We start from the raw sequence: 25,799 nt of genomic DNA, 5'->3' as shown, positions 1-25,799 counted from the left end.
ATGAAATTACAATGACCAATGCTGAAGGCATCATCGTACCAAAATTGGAAGGTCAATGGAATGATAATGATAGAAAGTTTTGGTCTCATGATTGGAAGGCACAAAATATTCTCATATCCGCTTTAGGTGTTGATGAGTATTATTGCGTTTCCCATTATGAAATTTCCAAAGCTATATGGGACGCATTATAAGTTTCCCATGAGGGAACTAATGAGGTCAAACAAGCTAGAATCAACACATTAAAACAAGAGTTTGAACTCTTTCGTATGAAGCATGGTGAAACCATTGCCGATATGCAAAAGAGATTCATACATCTTATTAGCCAGTTGAATGCTCTAGGTAAGCCAATTTTCAATGACATTGCTACTAATAAGGTTTTGAGATATCTTAACAGGGAATAGAAACCCAAGGTCACCGCTATTAAAGAGGCGAATGGTCTTAAAGTACTTGATCTCACTACTTTGTTTGGCAAATTGGAATAACATGAGCAAGAACTCACTTTCTTGGAAAAGCACAAAAAAGAATATGAAAAGAAGATGAAGAAGAAGAAAGGTAAAGACAAGGAGGAAGTAAGGAAGTCTATTGCTCTAAAGAATTCAAGCTCAAAGCCCTCAAAATATGAGCATAGAGATTGTGAAGAAAGGAATGACAGGAATTGTGATGATGATGATTTTGGGTTAGTTGTTAAGAAATACCAAAGGTATATAAGGAAGAATCGAGTCAAGAACTCTGAAAGGAACTTAGCCAAGTTTAGAAAGGAATTCAAGTACTCAAAATATGATGGAATATGAAAGGTAAATTTAGAATCTCTTGTTATAATTGTAGTGAAGTTGGTCACTATAGACTGGAATGTCCAATGATTAAGAAATACAAGGAGAAAGGGCGTGACAAGAAGTCTAGAAGAACATATGTTACTTGTGAGAGTGCAAGTGATTCCTCAAGCGGTGAAAGGTCTACTTTGAGTGTAGAGTTGGCCCAAATTTGTCTTATAGAAAATGGAAGGAAGAAGAAAAATGTAAGTTCTTCTAAACTTGAGCTTACTAGTGATTTATCTTCTTATCAAGAAGTTAGCTTCACATGAAAAGATATTTTTACAACTAGAGGCTAAGGTATTAGAATAGGAAAAGAAATTGAAAGAAATTGAGTTATCTATGCTAGATGTTCAAAAGTACAAGATTGAGGATGAAAAACCTTCTAGGTTTAGTTGTGAATATTGTCATTATTGGAAAGAAGAAATAAATGTTCTTCGAGTCAAATTAGACAATGCCTTAAGACCAAAGATTGCATTTGCCATTTGAACCATTCACACAAAAAAGATAACAATTTCAAAAATGGTTTAAATGGTAAAAACACATCTCATCATAACCTATCTTATCATTATTGTTGCAAGAAGGGTCATACTACTGAAAAGTGTAAATTCAGGAAAGTGTTTGTTCCTAAAGGAGCTTCTCAATGGTTGCCTAAATGCAACCTTGATTTCACTCACTCCCAAGGACCCAATGAAAATTGGGTACCTATTTCCTTTGTTTAATTCCACATGTTAAATTTTTTACTACAAAAAATATGTGGTATCTTGATAATGGATGTTCGAGACATATGACAGGTGATGTATCTCTATTCATTGACTTTGTGCCAAAGAAGAAGGGGGTTGTCACTTATGGAGATAACAACAAAGGAGTTATACTTGGAAAAGGTAGTGTAGATAACCCTTCATCTACTACTATCTTCGATGTTATGCTAGTTGATGGTCTTAAACATAACCTTCTTAGCATTAGTCAACTTTCTGACAAGGGATTTAAAGTTACTTTTACAAACACTTGTTTCTTATTTGAATATAATGAGAATAAGGATTGCATGTTTAAAGGCTTGAGGGTTAATAATACCTACATGCTTAACTTAGATTATGTATCCCTGGTTGGAATTAAGTGTCTTGCTACCATTAGTGAAAACTCTTGGTTATGGCATAAACGCTTAGCTTACTTCATATTTGATTTACCAAACAAAGTAACCTCAAAAGATTAAGTAATCGGTCTACCAAAAATGAAGTTCACAAAAGATCATCTATGTGAAACGTGTCAAATGGGGAAGCAAACGAGGGTCTCATTTAAATCGAAAAATATAGTTTCAACCTCGAGACCACTTGAGCTTCTTCATATGGACCTTTTTGGTCCCTCAAGGACAAAAGCATAGGTGGTAACTATTATGGCTTTGTGATTGTTGATGGTTACTCTAGATTTTGTTGGGTTATGTTTTTGTATAGTAAAGATGAGACTTATCCGGCTTTCAAACGATTTGCTAGACTATTTCAAAATAAGATGAACTTGAAAATTATTTCCATCCGAAGTGATCATGGAGGAGAATTTGAAAACCACTTCTTTGAGAAGTATTGTGAAAAACATGGCATTGAGCATAACTTCTTCGCTCGTAGAACTCCACAAGAAAATGGGGTTGTGGAGCACATAATTTTTATTTTAGAGGAGTTAGAGAGGACTATGCTTAATGAAGGAAATTTAGCAAAGTATTTCTTGGCCAATGCCATTAGAACGACATGTTATGTATTGAATAGGATTCTAATATGTCCTATTCTAGATAAAACACCCTATGAACTACTTAGAGGTAGAAAACCTAATGTTTATCATCTTCACGTTTTTTGATGTAAATATTTCATTTTAAACAATGGAAAGGATAATCTTGGCAAGTTCGATTCGAAGGTCGGTGAGGGTATTTTCCTCGGATACTCACAATCTAGTAAAGCCTATAGGGTTTATAACAAAAGTTTACTTATTTTTGAAGATTCAATTCACGTTTCTTTTGATGAGTCTTTTCTGAAAAATGTTGAGAAAGTTGTTTCTTTTCATGATGTATGTATATTCACAAGATATTCTCAAGGAACCCGAGGGTGGAATTGATCAACCTAAAGCGGTGGAAAATGAGAGAGTTGAAGATGATAATTATGAAGAGGAGAAGATGGAAATTATAGCTATAGTGGATGACCTTCCTTTGACTGGGAGAACATCCAAAGATCGTCCTATTAACAACATACTTGGAGATATCACCAAAGGCTTGACAACAAGCTCCAAGATAAGTAAATTTTGTTATCACTTTGCGTTTGTTTCACAGGTTGAACCTAAAAACTCTAAAGATGCATTTCTTTATGAGAATTGGCTTATGGCCATGCAAGATGAACTAAACCAATTTAAAAGGAATGACGTTTGAGACCTTGTCCCTCATCTAAAACATCATCCAGTAATTTCCACAAGATGGGTTTTTAGAAACAAGCTTGACAAAAATGGAGTGATAACCTAGAATAAGGCCCGACTAGTGGCTCAAGGTTATAACTAAGATGAGGGCATTGACTATGAGGGGACTTATGCTTCAGTCGCTCGTCTCGAGGCTATACGCCTTCTACTAGCCTACGCTTACTCCAAAAAGTTCAAGTTATTTCAAATGGACGTGAAAAGTGTGTTTTTAAATGGAAATATTAATTAAGAGGTGAATGTAGCTCAACCTCCCAGTTGTGAAAATCACGAATATCCCAATCATGTTTTCAAATTAAAATGCGTTTTGTGTGCTCTCAAACAAGCACTCAAGGCTTGGTATGAGTGACTTAGCAAGTTTTTTTATTAATCAAGGGTACTCAAGGGGGAAATTAGATACTACTCTTTTTATTAAGCACCATGGAAATGATACTCTTCTTGTTCAAGTCTATGTCGATGATATCATTTTTGGATCAACTAATATGAAACTTGTCAAAGAGTTTTCTAAGCTTATGCAAGGTGAGTTTGAGATGAGCCTAATGGGGGAGTTAAATTACTTCCTAGGACTTCAGATCAAGCAAATTGGTGAAGGCATATTCGTTTGTCAAACCAAGTATTGCAATGACTTACTAAAGAGGTTTCACATGGAGGATGAAAAATTGATTGACACTCGGATGCCTACAAACAGTAACTAGGAAACGAATGAAAATGGTAAGGATGTTGACGTGAAAAGGTACAGAGGTATGATTGTTTCTCTTCTATATCTCACTACATCTAGGCCAGATATTATGTTTAGCGTCTATATGTATGCCCGTTATCAATCGGCTCCTAAGGATTCACATTTAAAACCTGTTAAACGCATTCTTAGGTATCTTCATGGTACTTCTAAGTACGGGCTTTGGTATTCCAAGGTAAGTGGTTTTACTTTGGTTGGTTACACTGATTCTGACTTTGCCAGTTGCAAATCGGATAGGAAGAGTACTAGTGGAACTTGCCACATGTTTTCAAATTCCTTAGTTAGTTGGCATATCAAGAAACATGTTTTTGTTACTTTGTCAACTGCCAAGGTAAAATGCATAGCAGCTGGTAGTTGTTGTGCTCAAATGTTGTGGCTTAAACAACAACTACTTGATTTTGATATTAAACTACAACGTATTCCTATTATATGCGACAACACTAGTGCCATTAATCTAACCAAAAACCCGGTGCTACATTCCCTCACTGAGCATATTGAGATTCATCACCATTTCCTACGCGATCATGTTAAGAAAGACGACGTCGTATTTGAGCATGTTGATCGTAAAAATCAACTTACAGATATCTTTATAAAACCACTTGCGAACGAACCATTTTTCAACATTCAAAGGGAATTAGGGATTATTGACATCTCAAATCTTTTCTAAATATGATTTGTTGCATGCATTATATATATATATATATATATATATATATATATATATATATATATATATATATATATATATATATATATATATATATATATATATATATATATATATATATATATATATATATATATATATATATATATATATATATATATATATATATATATATATATATATATATATATATATATATATATATATATATATTATTTCTTTAACATTCTTTAGAAGTTATATTACATAAAAGTGCATTCTTCATAAATTCATAAGTTAGGTACTGTTGTTCCATTTTCCCTTTTGTATCTAAGTTTTGCTTTTTGCATGTTGATATGTTCCAAATGTTTGATATTCTGGACGTATAAGATAGTTCATGAATGTTCACTTCAAAAAATGTTTAATTGATGTATGTCAATTTATATGCTTATAGTGACTTTATCTTTATCTCCTTCATGCTTAAAATATATTATTGGTGCACTGGCTTGTTATCTATTGTCTCATGAATTGTGATTGAAGATGTTATAATGTTAGCAAAATTCTTGTTGTATGTCATTGGTATGTTTTCATCTCTGTTTTTGGTTTGAATGGTGATATATCATTTTATCACCTTGCTAGAGCACGTGTGTGTGCAGCATTTCGGGAGCTCGAAAGGCATATATCACGTAAATGTGTCGCTTTTGTAGAAACTCAAGAGTTTTTTATTACATTGTATCCTTCATTTTTCATGTTTGTGCTATGTTATTTAGCATAAGTTGTAACAATTGTGTTCTATTGTTACATTGTTCTCTTTGATTTATGTTTAGGCATTTTTTTCAATATGAAAATCAATATATGTGAATGTTATCGTATTGATGCTCTTATCTTTGCAAACCACCTCTGTGTGTTATATTGGTTTATGTGTGATTTAAGATACTTCTCATAAGTTTCTTCGTTTCTTTTTGATGTTGTCAAAGGGGGAGAAGCAAGATGAAGTTGGGATGCATATATTCAGGGGGAGCTTTTCATTGCAAACACGTCGTCTTAAGTTTTGCCATCATCAAAAAGGGAGAGTATGTGAGTGAAACTTCCATTAGATGTGTTTTGTATGATGTCAAGACTAAGATACTTTAGCCTTAATGTATATTGTACGGTATCCTCTGATTCTCTATGTGTATTTTAGTATTAGGAAGCATAAAACCATTTAGAAACAACATAGAAAAGGTCTCATGTATCAAACATGAATGCAAAATTATTTTTTGTGAAAAATAGGTATTACAGGTCGGCACATGCAATAAAAGGTCGGCCTATGGACAAAATTTCTGGGCTATAGATTAACACATATGTTATATAGGTCGACATGTATGCTGCAGTATTAAAGTTTGTAGCTTCTGTCTCAGGCGCCGATTCTTCAGCTCGACACATAGGAAGCGCATAATAGTTATAGGTCGACACATGACTTTAGACAGGTCGACCTTTGCATCAAACAGGTCGACACATGAATTATATAGGTTGACCTATGCGATGTATTTTTTAAAAAACTCATATTTTTCTCATCATTTTCGTTTCTTTTTGCCCTATATCACCCATACATATAAATACTTCATACATGCACCATTCTCTAGTAGGTTTCTAGAGTGAGTAAAATCTACATGAATTCAGGAGTTTAAAGCATTCTCATCATCTTCAACTCCATCTATGCATACACACAATCAAATTACAAATAATCATTTTTGACTGCGTGCCATCTAGATTAGGGTTGATAACATCCAATTAGTTTTATTGTACCGAGAATATTGGGTTGAGAACTTTGAGGGATTCAAATCAAAAAACTGAGTTGGGGTTTTCCTTCCAGATCTTTTAGGGTTTGAAGGTTTTGGAAAAGATTGTGCAATTCAGATCCAATCGAGTGAAAGCCTTGGGACAAGGGGTCCCTTGCAAAGGAGTAGCGTGAGATGGTAGATTATGTTGGAAAATATTAGGTTTCAACAAGTGTGCGCTTGGGATTAATTTAACCGAGTGAAATCCTTGGGACAAAGAGTTCCTTGCAATGAAGTAGCAAGAACAGGTGAATTTAAGCCGCATTGCTGGTTACTTCATGAATCTTTGATCAAGGGTTTCGGAGGTGGTAGAGTCAACATCAAACTTAGGGTTTATAGAGTTCAATTTCTTCATCTCTTATATACACACATTTTAAAAAGTAAGATATAATATAATATCTCAATTCGAATCCGAATTGAGGGCGGACGTACCCATAGCAAGGTCGGTTGGGGAACTGCCTAAACAAATCCTTGTGAATTCTCTCTCTCTCTCTCTCTCTCTCTCTCTCTCTATATATATATATATATATATATATATATATATATATATATATATATACATATATATATATATATATATATATATATATATATATATATATATATATATATATATATATATATATATATATATATATATATATATATATATATATATATATATATATATATATATATATATATATATATATATATATATATATATATCTATATATATATATATATCTATATATATATATATCTATATATATATCTATATATATATATATATATATATATCTATATCTATATATATCTATATATATATATATATATATATATATATATATATATATATATCTATATATCTATATATATATATATATATATATATTGTGGTTTGCAAATTGTTGATTACATTGATCATTTGATCAACATTGTATGGATCATAATTTTGAATGTGTTTTGAAATTTATGTTGCGGTGTAGATCACAAACCATATGGTTGTGATTCAATTTCTAAGAACAACAAACACTACATAAAGCTCCAAACATAGTTGATCACATACTAAGTTTTGGACAAATTGCTTAACTTATTTTTTTTGTGTTTGGTTCATTGGAGATAAAGTTTTCCTATTGTATTGTATTCAACTAGTTATGATTAATTGTTGTTGATTGACTTGAGTATTATTATCATTGCATTGACACCTCTATGCATACCCTTGCTTTTTGATAGTAGGTTCAGTTAGAAGATTTTTGATCCGGGAAAATTTTGAAACTTTCTTCCATACTATAAAATTTTTCAAAACCAATTTTGGTTCATGTTTTTAACTTGTGATCTATTCACCCCCTCTAGATCTTGGCCCATCGTCTAACATGCAACCCAGTAGACTCGACTACCAATAGGGCATCTCACCTCACGTGAGCTTGTCCCTTAAACAACCTTAACATATAGGGCTCCTCACTACTGTGAGCAAGCCCTCACTACCCAAATTATAATACACATACAAAGGCCTCTAAGTTTCCCTGCCCTTGCAGAGGTAACACATACACCCTATACTTTTTGACCATTATAGTGACGCCCAATGTATGTCCCTAGTAAAACTAACCTAGACCATACCTTCTCTCGTCACCATTATCCTTCTTGATGTTTGCCTTCACTTCTACACCCAGTAACTTTTAACCACGATTGATATGAGGGCTCCATCCTATCGCGACGTGAAAAATACTTGAGCATAAGGAACACTCTAAATATAAACAAAACAGAGTCGCCATCAAACTTTCTTTATTCCTAAAAAAGGAAAGTGAAAATATCGATAAAACCCATAAAAACAAAAACAAAACTGGTCATCACAACCAGATCGGGTTCGGGAGTCGGTTATACAAAGGGAAGGTATTAGCACCCTCACATCCATTATACTCAATGAGGACCATTTAGTTAGTTTCGTGTAAGAGTGTTAGTATGATATTGTTTATGATCTTATACTTATCGAGTGAGAAAAGAGAAACAAAGGAAAGAATTTTATTAAAGGGATCCTTTTTATTAAGGTGTGCCTGATAAGATTTCAAAACCCTTCTCCTATGTATCTCTAGGTGCTATGGAGAACTCAAGGCTACGTGGTTCTGCTTAAATGAACCACTGATTTGATTGCTTTTAAGGTGTGATCCTTTAGACATATCGAGTGACTAAACCTTTACTTGTTGCCCGCCCTTGGAGGCGGAAGTCTTTGTTTGTTTCACGTCGATATGGATAAGGTATACTTGTTTCTGAAAATGTTTTCGAAGTCGCACAAGGGAGGAAAATAAGTTTGATTGGTTAAGTTTCTTTTATCATGAGGATTTTATCTTTGCGGAAGGTGAGAAAACATTTGAGCAGAGGTGTGAACCAAGCGCATGTTTACTCGGGGTTTGCATGTATAACTTCCATTTCTCCTTTATTCCAAGTTTGTTTAACATGTTTTTAATTTGAAAGACTAATAATCATTCTGAATCAGGTGTGCTCCAAATGCTCGACCATTAAGGGGTCTAAAGATATGTGCATCTCTTGGTCCTTTGTCTTTCAATTTTTATTACGGAAAAGGTTTTGCACCAACGACTTGATGTTGTATCAAGCGTTGCAAGTTGATTATGAAAGAGTTTGAGTTAATCGAAAGAGATACTCGACGTTGAATTCAATTTGAAAGTGATATGGGAAAATGGGATCGATGTTGAATAGAGCGTTATTTTGGTTCTTTTCAAAAAGTGGTTGATTTTAATCTTGAGTTAACAACAAACTAATTCAATAAAAATCAAAGGAAAGCGGTAAATTATTACACTTTATGGAAACGGGGGTATAATTTGTCGAATGGGGATAAAGTACAAAAATTAACAATACAAGCTTAATAAACAAGTGTAAATAGACAATGATCTCATTGTAAGGAGGCTCAAGAGAAAGCCAAGGGAAGAGAAATAAATCAGAGTTTTAAACTACTGAATTTAGCGCTATATTAAGCCATCGTAAAGTAATTCATGTAGGAATCACCCTATCTGAGTTCGATCAATAAAATTTGTGTATTTAAACAGTTTATGAAGTTAATATACTCCTTTAGGGATTAAGATGTTCAACTACTCTCGCTGCTCAGATCTAACACAGAGAGATCTCCATATTTTTTTGAAAATGAATACTCTTATCTAACACAAAGAGATCTTTGTATTATTGATATTTGAAATACTTCAACCTAACACAAATAGGTCGTTACATATAAAGGAATGATGTTCCAATATAACAAAAAGAGATTGCGATGTTGCTGAAATGGATACTTAGATCTAACACAAAGAGATCCTCGTATGTTGGAGTTAGAATGTTTCGATCTAACACAAAAAGGTCATCACTTTGTTGATGATTCATATTCAAATCTAACACAAAGAGATCTATACAACCTTGAAAATAAAGAACTCTGATATAACACAAAGAGATCACCGCCTTGTTGAAAATAAACTCTGATCTAACACAAAGAGATCGTCGCCCTTGAACAAGGATGTTTGGATCTAACATAAAGATATCTTTGCTTCTGAGACGTTTGACGCTCATATCTACCACAAAAAGCTCTTGTACTGAAAATGATGCTCTGATCCAACACAAATAGATCATTGCACCAAAAAGAGACTCTGAACTAACTCAAAGAGATCGTCGCCATTGAACAAGGATGCTTGGATCTAACACAAAGAGATCCTCACTTTTGATAAGTTGAATATCCCGATCTAACATAAAGAGATCCTCACATTGCTGAAAGTGAAGTTATGATCTAACAAAAAGAGAACATCGCCCTGAAAATGATGATTTGATCTAACACAAAGAGATTATCACACAGTTTAAAAAAATGTCATGATCTAACACAAAGAGATCCTCACATTCTTGAAAAGTTGAATGTTCTAATATAACACAAAGAGATCTTCACTTATGAAAAGAGACTTTGATCTAACACAAAGATATTGTTGCCCTTATTGAAAAGAAATGTCAATCTAACACACAAAGATCTTCATCCTATTTGAAAGTTGATGTTCCTCTCTAACACAAAGAGATCATTGCATTGCTAATGTTTGATACTGAGATCTAGCACAAAGATATCATCATACTGCTGATGTTAAATTATGTTGATTGTCGTCTTCCCAGAGGTTGTTGCTTAGATCAAAAATAAATATTCTATGAGGAATGAGAAGACCCTAGATAGTTTCTAGGGAATGAAAGGTTAGTACCAACCAAAATGTTTATCATTTACTTTCAACCATCAGGCCGAATGGTCCAATTCGATTGTTTTTCAGATGAGAAAAGAGTTCATTAATTATATTTTTTTTGTTTGACCAGACCTTCGTCTTATGCCTACGTACCTATCGTAGAGGGATTTTTGAATGCAAGATACTGGGTTATCTTGACTCAATTGAATCACTAAAGCAAGAGTCTCCACCAAACTTTATTGTATCCAAAGACATGGAAAGGGAAAATATCGGTAAAACCCTAATAAAGAGAGATCTAGGTAAGCAAGTCGGTTATGCAAAGGGAAGGTGTTAGGCACCCTTCGCATCCTTGGTACTCTAAGGGAACCATTTATCATATATGTTATTTGCCTTATTATGAGTATTGAAAGGTGAGTGGGTTTAAAACAAGAAAAAGAAATGGAGAGATTGTATTTTTACTATGCTTACAAAGATTTGTGTGAACATCTCATGCCTACGTACCCCCCAAGTGCAATGAAGGATCAAAGCTTCGTAGTTCACCTAAAAGGTTGTTTTGTATGTTGGTTGATTTTATTTGAGTAATTCATCATAGTCCTTCTCACTTAAGAGAATGCCCATCATACATAATTTTGTTCTTGCTTGCTCTTTTGTGGTCCACCCTTGTGGTCGGTTAATCGCGAGGCTAAAAGACACTTGACTTACAATATTGGTTGGGTGCTTCGTATATGGACCAAGTAAGTGTGGGGTTAAAAGTAAAGTGAAGTTTGTGTTTTTTAATCTTTGATTAAGTTAAATCCTTTATTAGGTGTTTTACAAAGTGTTTTGACATGCAAAGAGGGTGGTTTCCTATGTTATGGACAAAGGATGGTGAAAAGTTTTTCATTCAAGAAATTAACTTTAGTTTGAATGTTTGACTTTAGATTGATTTTAGTTTAAGGCATTAAAGCATACAACCTCTAACCTACCCCTCATACAAAGTCCCATACCCCTATCTAAGTTTAGTATCCATAATATCCTTATTATATCACTTTGAAAAGCAAGAAAGATAAATTAGTCCTAAAGGTGATATTTCCCTTCCACACATGGAATCTCAAAGACAAATAAAAGGAAATGTGAAAGCAACTAATCAAATGAAGAGATATGGCATCTCTAGGTCTATTACTAGTCTCACTTGATTTGGAATGAATCTTCCTCTTTGCAATTTTATTTTTCACCGTGTTTGGAGGGAATGCTCTTGAATGTAACAAGAAGAGAAATAATGCTAATGCAATGACTTAACAAATTTTAAACTATAACATAGAATCAAAATTGTTAGTAAACTTCAAAATATGAAATGGAGAAGTGTGGGTCAGAATGACATATACTTTTTTTGGATATTTTTATCATGTAAGGAAGAGAACATTTGAACATGATTATCAAGGCACGTAAAAAATGGAATGCAAACTAAACATGCTTTCTAAACAAAACAAAATGAAAATGGAAAAAGATCGAAATTAAAAAACACTTAACATATGAAATGACACATGGTGAGATCAGAATCAAATATAATTGAGACACATCATTAATCATGCAAGTGGACCAAATGAGAATCAAAACAAGACATGCTAGCAAGGTATAAACCCTAATCTACAACATGCTTGAATATGGAACCAAAAGTGCAAGATATGAACATGATATCAAAAACATTTGGTAAGATGAAAAGAAACAAAACGATATGGAAAACCAATAATGTTCATGGATTTCATTCATGATGAGTATCAAATAAGTTATGGTGCTAATCATACAATGTGTTACTTAAACATGCCAAAACTAGGTCAAATCCAACATGAAATTGAATGAAAATGAAAAGGACCAAAAAATGCAAAACGAACAGAAGCAAACATGTTCCAAAATGTCATACCAAAATCAATATGGAATCATATATCAAGTATCAAGATGAAGGTCCATTCTCAAATCAAACACAAGCATAAACATCAAAATCAAAGCACAAATGAGAACTAAATGAAAAAGGGTTCAAATGAGACAACTTCCAATGTAGAAAAGTCTCCAAATCTCATATTAAAACCTTGGATGTTGTAAGACCCCAACTTTGGCCCTAAAATCCCTCGTGGCATCATAACATTGCATCGTGCATAGCCTCAAGGATCATAAGCATCTTGGTTCCCTTTTGCCTTTGGGTAGGACTCCTTGTGATTGATTTGAGATCACCAAGCATGCTTGAATTGTATATCATTGCTTCTTTCATTTTGTTTACTAACCAAAAACACAAGAATATGTCACTAACATCTTTTGTTTGAAGCTTGAGTATCATCCAAGACACTTTGTGGGTTCTATTTGAGTGATCAGTCAACACAAGAGAATGACGAGAGTTACTTCCAACATGTTCAAATGAGGTATATTCATCAGTCAAAATGCTAATCTGGAAGGAATAAAAGTTTGTTCATGAACTGTCATACTCGCTAGGCGAAGCCCACGTGTAAAAAAAACGAAAAAAAAAAACGAAAAACGAAAAATGAAAAAAAAAGAAAAAAAAAGAAAAAAAAATAAAAAAAAAAGAAAAATAAAATAAATAAATAAGTAAATAAAATATAACAGAAAATTTTGGACTTGGGCCTCTCTCATCTGAGCCCACAGGTCCACAAAAATCAGGTTATAAATTCAGAGTTTCAGTGAAACAAAAAGAATTCATTCCTATTACCCTGGCTGGAAAAAGATAGTGAGAGAAGAGCTAACAGAGCTCAGAGCAGCCTCCAAACCCTGAAGAGAACTCATCTGCACAGGATCTCCTCTGCCTCACGTAAACCCTAAGATTGTCTTGCAAACCCAACCGTGCCATTCAATTTCAATCGATCCTCCCCAATCAGGTATGCCCTATTTCCACTACTTTATACTTTCAACCTGAAATTTTTTGATACCCTTTGAATGTATGTGTTTGACAAGAGGTTTAGGCCTCTTACCCTTGGTTGCTTTTTGTGAGCTTTTTGTGAATTTTAATGGCATGATTCATGTGGTTACATTTTGATTTGGGGCAACACTTGATTACCGTATCTTGTTTCTCTAACCTGTTTGTTGAGTTTTTTTTGTGAGGGTTCACATGAGTCTTGCAGAGATGGCCTGGTGTTCCACTTTATTTGTGGGATACCACCTGGAGGTTTATTCCGATTACCTGTGCTTGATTGCTTGAGATATTTGCTTGTGACTGCTTATTCCAAAGGATGGGAGCTACTTGGATCATCAATATGATCTCAAGAGAGGAACTCCTAGTGTGGTTTTATCTTCTTTTCCCTTTATCTCTTGTATATTCAGGAATTTAGCCCTTCTTCCTCTTCTTTACACTCTAACCCAAGCCAAAACTTTTTGTGCAAACATTAACATTTGTTTTCCAAATTAGAAACCTAAGCCTTATGCTTTTGATTTTCAAACTTTCTTTTCATAACACTTATTTTGAATTGAATCTTTTAAGTCAACTTTGACCATATTTTGTATATAATTCTAATTGGTAAATATAACCCATCCAAATATTTTTGTGGTTTCAATGGCCACCTTATTAATCAAACTTTTTTCATAACCTTTTAGCTATTAGGTTTGAGTTATCATAGTGGTTGATGTAAATCTCACCTCATCCTTAGTGACTGGATTATAAGTCTTCCATGCTTATTATAGGGTTAACCCCTCACTAGTATGTTGAAGCCTTCCTCACATGGTGGATTGTTGGTTTAGGTTGAGTTTTCTCCCTTTGATAACAAAAGACCTTAAGGCTTTTGGATCAATCAATCCACTCACTTATTTTGAATTTTTCTACCCCGAACTACGAGGTTTTGATCCTAATCTTTTTTAAAATGGTACGTAGACAATGGGTTCATCCATTCAAACACAAAATGTAAATAAACTTGCATATTCTTTTCTCATCCCTTCAATCATGTTTGCACAAATAAATTTTCACAAAACAACGACCTTACAACAAGTGTGAAAAGGGCTCCCTAGGAGTACCTAGGATGTTTTGGGTGCCTAACACCTTCCCATTGCATAACCAACCCCCTTACCCAGATCTCTGACATTTTTACTAGTTTTTGATTTGATAAAACTTTTAGGTTTTTGTTCTCTTTCTAACCATTCCTCTGGATAAATAGAAGTGCGGTGGCGACTCGACTTTGTATGATTTACCTTAGATTTAGTCAATAAATCTAATGGTAACGAATACCCCGCTACAGATGTAATCACTTCAGAATGATCATGCATGAAGAACAAGTTATAACTTGAATCAAGCAAAAAGGGCAAAAGGAAAACCCTAATTTTGAACTTTAAGAGATAAGCTTCAAATGAAAAAGTGTTCAACACAAAAAATGTCCCCAAAAGTCATCTATGTAAACAAAAATGTAACTATATATCATTTATGAACAAATTTGAAACACTTAGGGTTTGCAAACTTTGGAAATGAATGAATAATAAACCTGAAAATCAAATTAATTGAAAAATGCTTCAAAACAAAAAAATCAAAAGAAGAGAAGTGTCACCTATTGCATAAGGATCATTCACAACAAGTTTGGTATTTTTTCATGTAATTTGAAATTACTATGATTTAAATATATTAAAAATAATACCTAAAAAGAGAAAAAAGTTTGATTATTTTTCTAATGGTCAGAAAAATAAACAAAAATCATATTATGAAAGAAAAAATAATCCCAACAACTTTCATGTTGGACATTTTTTCAAATTCCAAATGGTTTGAGAAATATTAAATAAACAAATTAAATAGAATAAATAGCAAAAATAATACAAATGTAATCCAGTGGAAATTAGGGGAACAAGGCCTATGGTTAGCCAACCTACAGATCAATTCATTTCCTTTATTAATGAGGTGGCTCAGTGTGAGCCATAAGATCCGATGAAGATACACCATAGCGCGTGTTTCTTAAAGCACACGAACACAAACATATTCAAATTTTGGAGGGACCACACGTCACACTCCCATTGGTCCAATTTGAATTTTTGGAGGGAGGGGCGTGTGGTCACCTGAGAAGACGACCGGACCACCATGGACGGTGGCCGGTTTTTGGAAAAATATAAAAAGCTTCAAAATGAAAAACTCAAAAGAGAAAAGTTGCTCATAATTTCATGGCGAGCAAGATGGTAGGATCCAAAATTATTTATGAACAACCAACAATGCAAATCGAAGTTGGGACCAAAATGAAACCCTAGACTACAAATCAAAATTAAATGCTACTCAAGTCATGAAAATGCAATTAAATGGCATAGTGATCATCAGGAATAAATTTCAAATAACGTGGCATCAAGAAATTCATAATTTGGTTCAAGTTATATTCCTCTTGAATATCGCTCGAATGGCTGACTTTAGAGTATTGGTTCTCCCTCCACAAGTCACTATTCTGCTTGCTTCAAGTTGTTACACCTTCACCAAACTTCAGAAAACCTTGCTGAGCTAAAGGGTAATCTTGAGTATGCTTGAGTTTTGAAATTCGTTTCAAAGTTTAGAGGTTCAAATGGAAAATGTGCAGAGGTTCAATGGCTATCCATGCTTAGAAATAACAGTGAAGTAGCCTCTATTTATAGAGGGGAAAGGTGTTAGTCATTTGTTGAATAATTTCAATTAGGTTAGAGGGAAAAATGGAATTTTTATCAATCTTGCCAACCAAGTTTTGGTGAGGTGGCCTTTGCACCTTGCAAAAGGCATGTGCAGACACAATACACTCTCCACCATTCTGTTTTGCATCCAAAATTATGGCCAGTTGTCAATGCCCTTGCCTCTTTGTTTGATTTGCTTCAAAAATGTGAAAAATGAAAAAATTGAGGAATGTGGGACTTTGGCATGGTACAGGCCGTGGATGGGTGCAAATAGTAAGTGTAAATGGGCTTTACATGATTTGTTTGAAGTCCAATTGGAGCAAGGAATTTGGTTTGGGAGAAAGAGGCTTTTGGCCAAAAATTCAATATGGCTCGGGTTGGAAGATAAGTCATGGTTTGAGTCCTCAACCATGGCATATCTTGATGCACACACACCATATAGTTGGTACATAATGGAATGGCACAAAAAACTAAGCTCAAAAGTGTGTAATTTGGAAAATGGCTATGTGACATAAATGGATAACTTGAAATGTAAGGTACAAGGTGGTCCAATTGAGTTTTGGCTTGAATCAACCTCAAACAATGATGTACACAAGTTATATGAACCATTTGTGAGGTGTTTGAGTTGTAAAAACAACCAAAGAGCCTTTAAATAAAAACCGCATTTTTTCACATTTGGATAATTTTGGCAACTTTGAGGTTTGCAGTACAAGTCCTTGATCTATTCCTTTTTGGATTTTGGACAATGAATGAAAGTTGTAGATAATGGAAAACTAAGATCATAGCAAAGAGAACCACCTCATATGGGTAAAAAATGAGAAATTTATGGCGTAGTGAAGTTGGAAAAAAGACCTATAATGTATGGACCTCATTCACCCCTTTTCACTCAAAATTGGTCTTAGATGTGTGAAGATAAAATGTTCACAATGGTTGTGAAATTAACTTCGCAAAAATAACCACCTCATTTGGCCAAAAATTGAGGGAGGTTATGATGTTTTGAAGTTTGGCCCAAAATCAAAAGAAACCAAAGATGACCTATAATGTCTTCCCAAAATAAATGGGCTTCCACTCAAAATTGGACTTTGTGATCAAATGAAACATTTTTAATAATTACCTCAAGAGTGATGTGGTGAAAAGAACTACCTCATTTGGATGCAAATTGACCAAGTTATGGTCAATTGAAGTTGGGCGAAAATTAGGGTGCTGCATAGGGAAACCTCCAAACCCAAAAGCTAAACCAAACAAAATATCTATTTGAAAAATGAATAGGATTTGTAGAGGGTCTCAATTGTAGAATATGAGAAAAATAATGGGCTCCACGTGATAAGTATTTCTCAAGTTATGACCCTAGGAAGTTCAATCTTGAAAACTAGGTCAAAACCCTAGACATCTTGAGATGTTTTGCCTTCAAAAAAGGTTTTCCATCAACAATTGGCTCTTGACATGTGAAAATAAGTTGTATATTATGGATATTAGAATTCAATTCAAAACGAACCACATTCATATCTTGCTTGATGAAAAAGTTATGACCTTTGGAAGTCAACCTAACGAGTCTTTGAGCCAATGAAGCAATTCCTTGGGATAACTTGCACAAATAATGACCAAATGATGTTGAGATCCATGCACATCATGATATCCAATTCCAAATTATAATAGTTGAATGGTTTAGACCATAATTCTCTTTCTTTTGATATTCAAATCTCACAAAGCTTGCATCATCTAACTGCAAAAGATACAAGCACACCACAAGAGCAAAGATCTATCTAAATGCATGAAGTTAGTGATGGATGAATGTAGATGCCAAGTACATAATGATAAGAGACCAAGCAAGTGAAATATAACACAAGTAATAGTATAAAGCAAAGCAATGGGTGATACGATGAGTGAGATATATAAACCTAGCTTGAGCAAACAAACTAGGAGAGATTATCAAGACCAAAATCACTCAGATCCATGCTTGTGAGCACATTAGGGTATTGATAAATTGAGAGTATGAATTCAATTCTTGATTAAGATTATATGAATCTTAGGGGTAAAAATTGGGGTATGACAGCTGCTTCTATCTATGTTCCTTCAGCCTTGAGATATGAAGACTGAAGTTCTTCGGGATTGAAAGGACTGAAGGTAGTTAGATACAGAATACCTTAATTTTATCCCTAAGATGAAAGGATGATGGTGAAAAAATACAAATTGATGAATAAATGCTATGCTATGTGAGACTCGCTGAGGAAAAGAGAACAAGATGTTGGATTCTCTAGGGGAAGGCCCACTACAAGGGATTCCCCTAAGGAACAAACAACAATACTAATTATTAATTGCTCAAAAAAGGAACTTCATAGTGAAATAAACACTAGAGAGGCAATAATAAAAAAGTCTTCTAGGATTCACATAGATCCTTTCACAGGGAAGATGAAGAGATATGTTAACCTTTCTGAACTAAAGGTGCAGCTTAGAACAGTATGCACTGGTTAACAAAGTGTAGGTCTGGACTCAGACGAGTTTCTAAGAACGAGACAAAAGGACTTATACTTATGGACTTAGATGGTGAGATAAGAACGTAGAAATATAAAATTGTTGGTACTCAATTGCTTTGTCGAATACTAGACGGAACACGTGTTTTTGGACTTAGATGGTGAGCTAAGAACAGAAAAAGATAAAATTGTTGGTACTCGATTGCTTTGTCGAATACTAAACGAAACTCATGTTTCTGGACTTATATGGTGAGATAATAACAAAGAAAGATAAAATTATCGGTACTCGATTGCTTTGTTGAATACTAGACGGAACCCATGTTTCTGGACTTAGATGGAGAGCTAAGAACATAGAAAGATACATGGCTTCGTCAAGTTTACATACAAGTGACTAATCCTCATTCTTCCTTTTCGATCCAGGTTTTTCTCCTAGAAAGGCACAAACAAATTTTACCTCGATCCCCATAGATCTTCAATCCATGAACGATTATTCTTTTCTTGAAATAAGTTTCACTACTTATCATGTGAACAATTACTCCTCCCTTTACTCCAAGTATTTCTCTTGGAAAAGGCTTAGACAATTCTATCCAACTTCTTGCACGAGTGGCTTCTTTACTCCATTTCAAATTATCCTTTTGCTTACTGAGAACGGTGATAATCTGACGTCATCATATAATTGATGAAGATTAAGCTTCCCATATTTCTCAACTTTCGCCTTGAAAGGGACTCAAATTATTCCAAAACCCTCCCAACTTCCTTGACTTTCGTCTAGAAAGGGACTCAGTTTAAATTCCCACTTGGTATGTCACCTGAAAAAAGAGGTTCCCTCTGTGGGGAAAATTGATCTGCTTTGCTGGTTATTACCAGACTACCTTTCTTAGCTGGAGAAAACAAAATCAGTTGCTTTACGTAATTTGTTGGGGAAACACTGACACAATGTTCTCAAACAAGGCCTTGAATGTATAATTTAAAACTGGTAAGCGACTGCAAGGGGAAAAAAGTTCAATCTAGAAATGAGCTAGAGAGAAAGGGTCAAACCAGACTTCGGCCGAGGAAACAAGCTCAACTGGGGGATATTCCTTTCTTATTTCAGAAAGGAATGAAACAAGACTCGATTGGGGATTAGTCCGGACCAGATATTTGATAGAGCATGATTCAGCTGCAGACAAATGGATTTTGCAGGGATGAAGGACTCTGTCGGGAATCTTACGAGATTGACTCTATTGGGGAGATCAATCACTATGTATGTGAAAATCTACCAGCATATGACTCGGTGAGGGATGGTTTATTCCTCCACTATGCATATGAATCTGAGAATGATTATGTAATGATCCTACTGATGCATTATGATTGTTTAATACATTTAAATGTTATGCGAATGCTGACAAAACTGACGCAATAAACATGTTATGATAACAATAGACAGTAAGGAGTATATCCCAACACAGGAACTCCGTCACTTCAAATATCCATGAAAGCCGACTTTAGGGGATTCATATGTCACGCCTTGCATTGTGGACAAGCTGCATCACTCTCCAATCTGCTTAGGAAGACAGTGAGACAAAACTCTGCCCTACTTAAGAAGGTAAAGGGGATAATTATGGAATATCCTCGAATCCGCTTGGGGAAACATAGATCCTACTTCTAGCTGCATGGCTCGAAAGGTTTTACAGATTAATTTTCATAACTACTGAAGATATATCCAAACTGGATCTACTAAGGATTCAGAGACTTTATTGAGGAGTATTTTGAGATATTTATCAGTGCTGACAAACATAGAAGAAACTGAAGTTGCTAGAGATTCCTTATCAAAAGTTTTCTCTGTCCATGTAGGTAATTCTTCTGAGGAAAATATCCTTTAACATGGGTATCTTTACTGGGTTATGCAAACCCCTGACCATTGTATGGGGATAAGAGATATGATTTTATTTCACTGAGGGGAACTCCAACAACCATCCACTGCTCTGGGGAGAAGAAATGATCAAACAAATGTTGCTATCGGCGAACAAATGATTCACTTTTAGCAACTAATGAGACTTGACAGGGGATAGATACAATCCAACTTCTAACGAAAAAGGCTCGAAGGATTTTACGGATACGAGTATCTTTCTCGATCGTTAGAAAAATGGGTGCCCCACAGATGGCCTTTGGGAAACACTGATTAAGGTAGTACTAATCCTGACGTGTAGCCATACTGAATCGAATCCCAATAATCTTCAAAAGGTTAAGTCAAGTCTTATGACCAATTCCATCATCTCAGACAAGTAGTATAAAGTCCTTTTGATTATGTTGTGTTAAGTTATTTGAAACAAATTCATTTTGAAAAACAAAAGATAATTTTGAAATTTTGTTGCAAGAATTAACATCAAAGATAAAAGAAAATTTTGCACAGAATAAAAGTAAGAACATATATGAGCAAATGTTTGAGTTTTATTGCAAGAATGGTAGTTCGCAAAGGGCGGAACTCCATGGACTTATACAAAAGGGGAAAATGGTAATTGGGAAGGAGCTATACTGAACCGCAATGACCATTATTCTCCTTCCTACTTTGAATACCCGAGTACAAATTTGATGTCTTCAATAGAAGTCTTGTTAAGATGCAATTACTAGCCATCTGTCCCTTTATTTTACGTAGATTTCCCCATGGGGTATTCAATCTACCAGGATGATTATTCAGTTTCTGTCCCTTTCATTTTGACTGGATCGCCCTTTCGTGTTTTCAATCCATCAGGATTGCTCTTTTTTTACTGAGTTTCCCTTTCAGGTTTACGACTTATCGAGTGTTCTTTTATTTTTTTTAGGCATAGTATTTCTTGACTGCATCTGAAATAACTAGACGCGGAAGCTCTTGTCCATCCATCTGTCCCTTTATTTTTTAGGGTTGTCATGGCCTTCTGGTACGTTGCACTAGCGTTCTTCAACCCGAAAGGCATCACTCTATAATAGAATTTTCCCCACGAGGTGATAAACATTGTTTTTTCCATGTCATCTTGCGCCATTTTGATCTGGTTATACCCAGAGAAACCATCCATGAATGAAAAGACACTGAATTTCGTAGTATTATCTACCAACATATCTATGTGAGGTAGAGGAAAGTCATCCTTCGGACTAGCTCTATTTAGGTCCCTATAGTCCACGCACATCTTGACCTTTCCATCCTTCTTGGCACATGCACAATGTTGGCAATCCATTGGGGGTATATAGATGTGATCAAAAATCCAACATCAATCTGCTTTTGTACTTCTTCTTTGAATTTAACGTCCATGTCAGCATGAGTTCTTCTTAGCTTTTGCTTCACAGGTGGGCGCTCGGGCCGGAGTGGCAGCTTGTGTTCGACAATATCAGTGTCCAACCCTGGCATGTCCTGGTATGACTAAGCAAACACATCAACATACTCTCTTAGGAGTGTTGTCAACATGTGCTTCACATCTAAGTCAAGTAATTCCCCCATTCGCACTTCCTTCATATCCTCCTTAGTGCCCAAGTAGATCAATTTCATCGGCTTTTTGTAGGGCTCGAGAGTCTTGTCCTCTTGCTCTAGCAATCTGGAGATTTCATCTGGGATCTCTTTAAACTCTTCCTTTTCTTCTTCATACACTGGGAACTCAAAGTCAGGAGAGGGCGCAGAGTCATTGTGTTCAGTTGGTTTATTGAGAAATCTGCACATGCATTTATGTTTTTGATTTTTAGAAACTGACTGAAATAAATTGCACATGCAGATAAAGGTTTGTCGTTATATTTTTGAAGGTTTTATTTTCTTTACCATTTTTACGAATAAAGAAAAAAGGAAAAAGACATAATTATAATCAAAATGAACTTTTATTTATGCCATTAAGAGTTGCAACAAAATTTATGAAGCCCAAACAAAAACACCTTTGCCTTGGGCAGAGCAGAGGGTAACATTTGAAAAGCAAAAGCAGAAAGAAAAAAACAGAAAAACAAATTATTCGGACACATGCGTGACTTCGGGAATATTCACAGATGTCCAATTAGGAGTCCTTTGGCTCGATCCTTCCCTTGTTACAAAGCTTGGTCTTTCATCAGCATCATCTTGCAGGATAGCACATGACTGGTCCATAAACCCGCCACTTCTAAACGTCTCGGAAATCAGCTTCACTTCTTGAATAGTCTTCAGTGCTTTGGCCGACTACTCACATGGATTAAACCGTAAACCACTATGGTCTTTTTTATCATTGAGTTCCACAATCTTACACCAACCCAAGGTTTGACCACTGGCCACAACTTGCTGCCCATATTTCAAAGATGCCATAGAAGTTCCCACCTTCTCTTCATTGAGATCCTCAATCCGCACTGCATTTGCAATTTCAAGCCCTTGAAATTGGGTGATGACAACGTCCTCTTCTACATCAATGTATCTGAAAGAAGATAATTGACTGATCATCAGGACTTGTTCACCATAAACAATAGCAAGCTTGCCATTTTGGATGAAATTCAATTTTTGGTGCAGGGTGGACGTGACGGCGCCTCCGTCATGAATCCACGGTCTCCCAAACAAACAACTATAACCGGGATTATAATCTATCACTTGGAAGAGAATTTGAAACTATTGCGGAGCAACCATCATCGGAAAGAAAATTTCACCCATTACAGTCCTCCTAGAACCATCAAAGGCCTTCACAACAACCTCGCTTGGTTTGATATCAGCACCAATGTAGGACAACTTGGCAAGAGTAATCTTCGAAATCACATTCAAAGAAGAGCCAATATCAACCAAAACGTGTGAGAGAGAGTCTTTTTCATATCCCATGGATATATAGAGAGCGTTGTTATGCTTTTTGCCATTGGCGGGCAACTCATTGTCAGAAAAGATTAGTGTGTTGCAAGACGTAATGTTTCCAACTACATGGTCGAACTGATCAACCGTGACATCTGGATTTGCAAAGGCTTTCCCCAAGATTTTTAATAGAGCCTTGTGGTGCGCTTCAGAGTTCAAGAGTAGAGACATAACAGATATCTTCGACTGGGTTTGAAGGAGCTGATCCACCACCTTATAGTTACTCTTTCGTATCAGGCGCACAAATTCTTCACTTTCAGGACATCCATAATCAAATTTTCATCTTCGGCAATCATATTTACCGCCCCATGCTTAGGAAATGGGTTAGTTTCCACATTTGGCATATCACCGAACTTAATCATTCCCAATCTCACAAGATCTTGGACTTTTCCTTTGAATATAAAGCAATTCTCAGTGTCATCCATGCAATAGCGTTCGTTAGGTTTATACCATCTAGGCAACTTGTCAGACACTAGTGGTGCAATACGCTTTTCTATGAGATTTTGGGCATGCAGAGAAGGTAGTAAATTAGTGTACGTCATTGGGATTGGATCAAACTGGAATTGAGTCTTCAGAGGACGTGGATTTTGCTGAGTAGCAGATGTAGATGGTTGATGTCTTTGTTGTTGTTGTTGTTGCGGATGATACTGAGGTGGTGCTTGTTTTGGATACTATGGATAAGGCTAATATTGTTGTGGCAACTACGAATATGGTGAAATATAAACGGGGAACATCGGGTGCGGTGGCTAGGGCAAATTCGACATCATGGGTGCCCCGGGTGCCACTACGGCTACCAAGGGTTGTTGATAATAGCCTGACATAGGTTGTTGTACTTGTGGAGCTAGAACTTCTTGGGTAGTTGGTTTATGTTGTTGTCTTCTATTGCTTGGTCGGTGGTGGGAAACAGCGTTGGCATCTCCCTTTTTTTTTCTCCATCCACCAAACTTATTGGTTCTATTAGCAGATGCAGAATTATCACGAGCTATTCTTCCTTCTTTTACCCCTTCTTCGAGTTTCACACCGACCCCCACCATCTCGGTGAAATCACGAGGCATACTTGAAATGAGTTTGTTATAGTAAAAGGAATCTAAGGTCCTCAAGATTAGTTTTCGTAGTTCTTTCTCTTCAACAGGTGGGGTGACTTGGGCAACAACTTCCCGCCACCTTTGTGTGTATTCTTTAAATGATTCACTCTCTTTTTGGGACATGTTACCCAATTGAGTATGATCTGGTGCCATGTTCAGATTATACTTATAGTGTTGCACAAAGACATTGACAATATCGAGAAGGTTTTGAATATTTGCACGCTCCAAGCTCATATACCATCTTAACAGAGCACCAGACAAATAGTCTTGAAAGTAGTGAATTAAAAGCTTACCATCATCTACATAGGAGGCCATCTTTCTGCAATACATGACCAGATGAGTCTGAGGACAAGTACTTCCCTTGTACTTCTTGAATTCTGGTACCTTGAATTTAGCAGGGACCCTTACATTTGAAACGAGGCACATCTCGCATGCGTTCTTTCCAAAAATATACTTCCCTTGGAGGGCATTCAGTTTCTTGCTAAGAGCTTGAATTTGACCCTCTACTGCATCTTCGATAGCGTCTGAGTGGATACTTGGACCATGATATAAATAAACGGGGTCCTCTTGAAGAGGGTAAGTAACCACGACAGCAGGTGATACAGTATAGCCAGGGTTTCCCATGGGCATGGAAAGCTGAGCCCCATAGGGATTGGCGCCATAGTACTGTGAAGTGAGCGGCTGAGAAACCAGAGGTTGGGGTTCATAAGGACCATAGGGACCAAAAGGACCGGTGGGAAAACCTTAAGGAAAATCTGGCGGAGGAATGAATCCTTGAAATCCATGAGGAGGTCCATAAGGATGACAAAAAGAGTAACCGAATCCGGATGACATACCGAAGCCGGTAGTTGCAGCAGCGGTAACCACAATTGTGATAGGAATTGTAGCAGGTATAGCATTAGAAACAACCGGAGCAGACACGGTTATACTCAAAGGAGTTGAAGGTATGAGCTCCAACCTTGCCATCAAGGTGTCAATCAATGCAGCTTGTCTCTCCTGGCTGCATCGGAGAGTAAAAATATCTTCATGCAGTTCATGGTTCACTTGTTCGAGAGCATCCATCCTCAACTTAATATTAGCTCTTGTTGGATATTTGTGACGGGTAGCATGCACTTCTGAAGATGAGAATAGACAAGAATGAGACCTCTGAAAAGTATTTTATTTTGTCAAAATATGACAACAAATGATGCAAATGATGCATGGATGCACATGA

At 35.6% G+C, this 25,799-nt stretch overlaps 1 protein-coding gene across 1 annotated transcript; it reads right to left on the bottom strand.

Moving 5' to 3' along the window:
- Positions 1 to 24,247: 24,247 nt before the first annotated feature.
- Positions 24,248 to 25,210, bottom strand: LOC127104043 (uncharacterized). The gene has a single exon (XM_051041262.1). It carries the CDS (start codon positions 25,208 to 25,210, stop codon positions 24,248 to 24,250), a length of 963 nt encoding a protein of 320 aa, XP_050897219.1.
- Between the last annotated feature and the right edge of the window lie 589 nt (positions 25,211 to 25,799).

Source organism: Lathyrus oleraceus, chromosome 1, assembly GCF_024323335.1.
Source record: "Lathyrus oleraceus cultivar Zhongwan6 chromosome 1, CAAS_Psat_ZW6_1.0, whole genome shotgun sequence".
In the NCBI taxonomy this organism is placed as follows: domain Eukaryota; kingdom Viridiplantae; phylum Streptophyta; class Magnoliopsida; order Fabales; family Fabaceae; genus Lathyrus; species Lathyrus oleraceus.
This window is presented reverse-complemented; position numbering and strand designations above follow the sequence as displayed.

Excerpts from the sequence above, each read along its gene's own strand:
- LOC127104043 (XM_051041262.1), bottom strand. The coding sequence starts at position 25,210 with ATGGGAAACCCTGGCTATACTGTATCACCTGCTGTCGTGGTTACTTAC.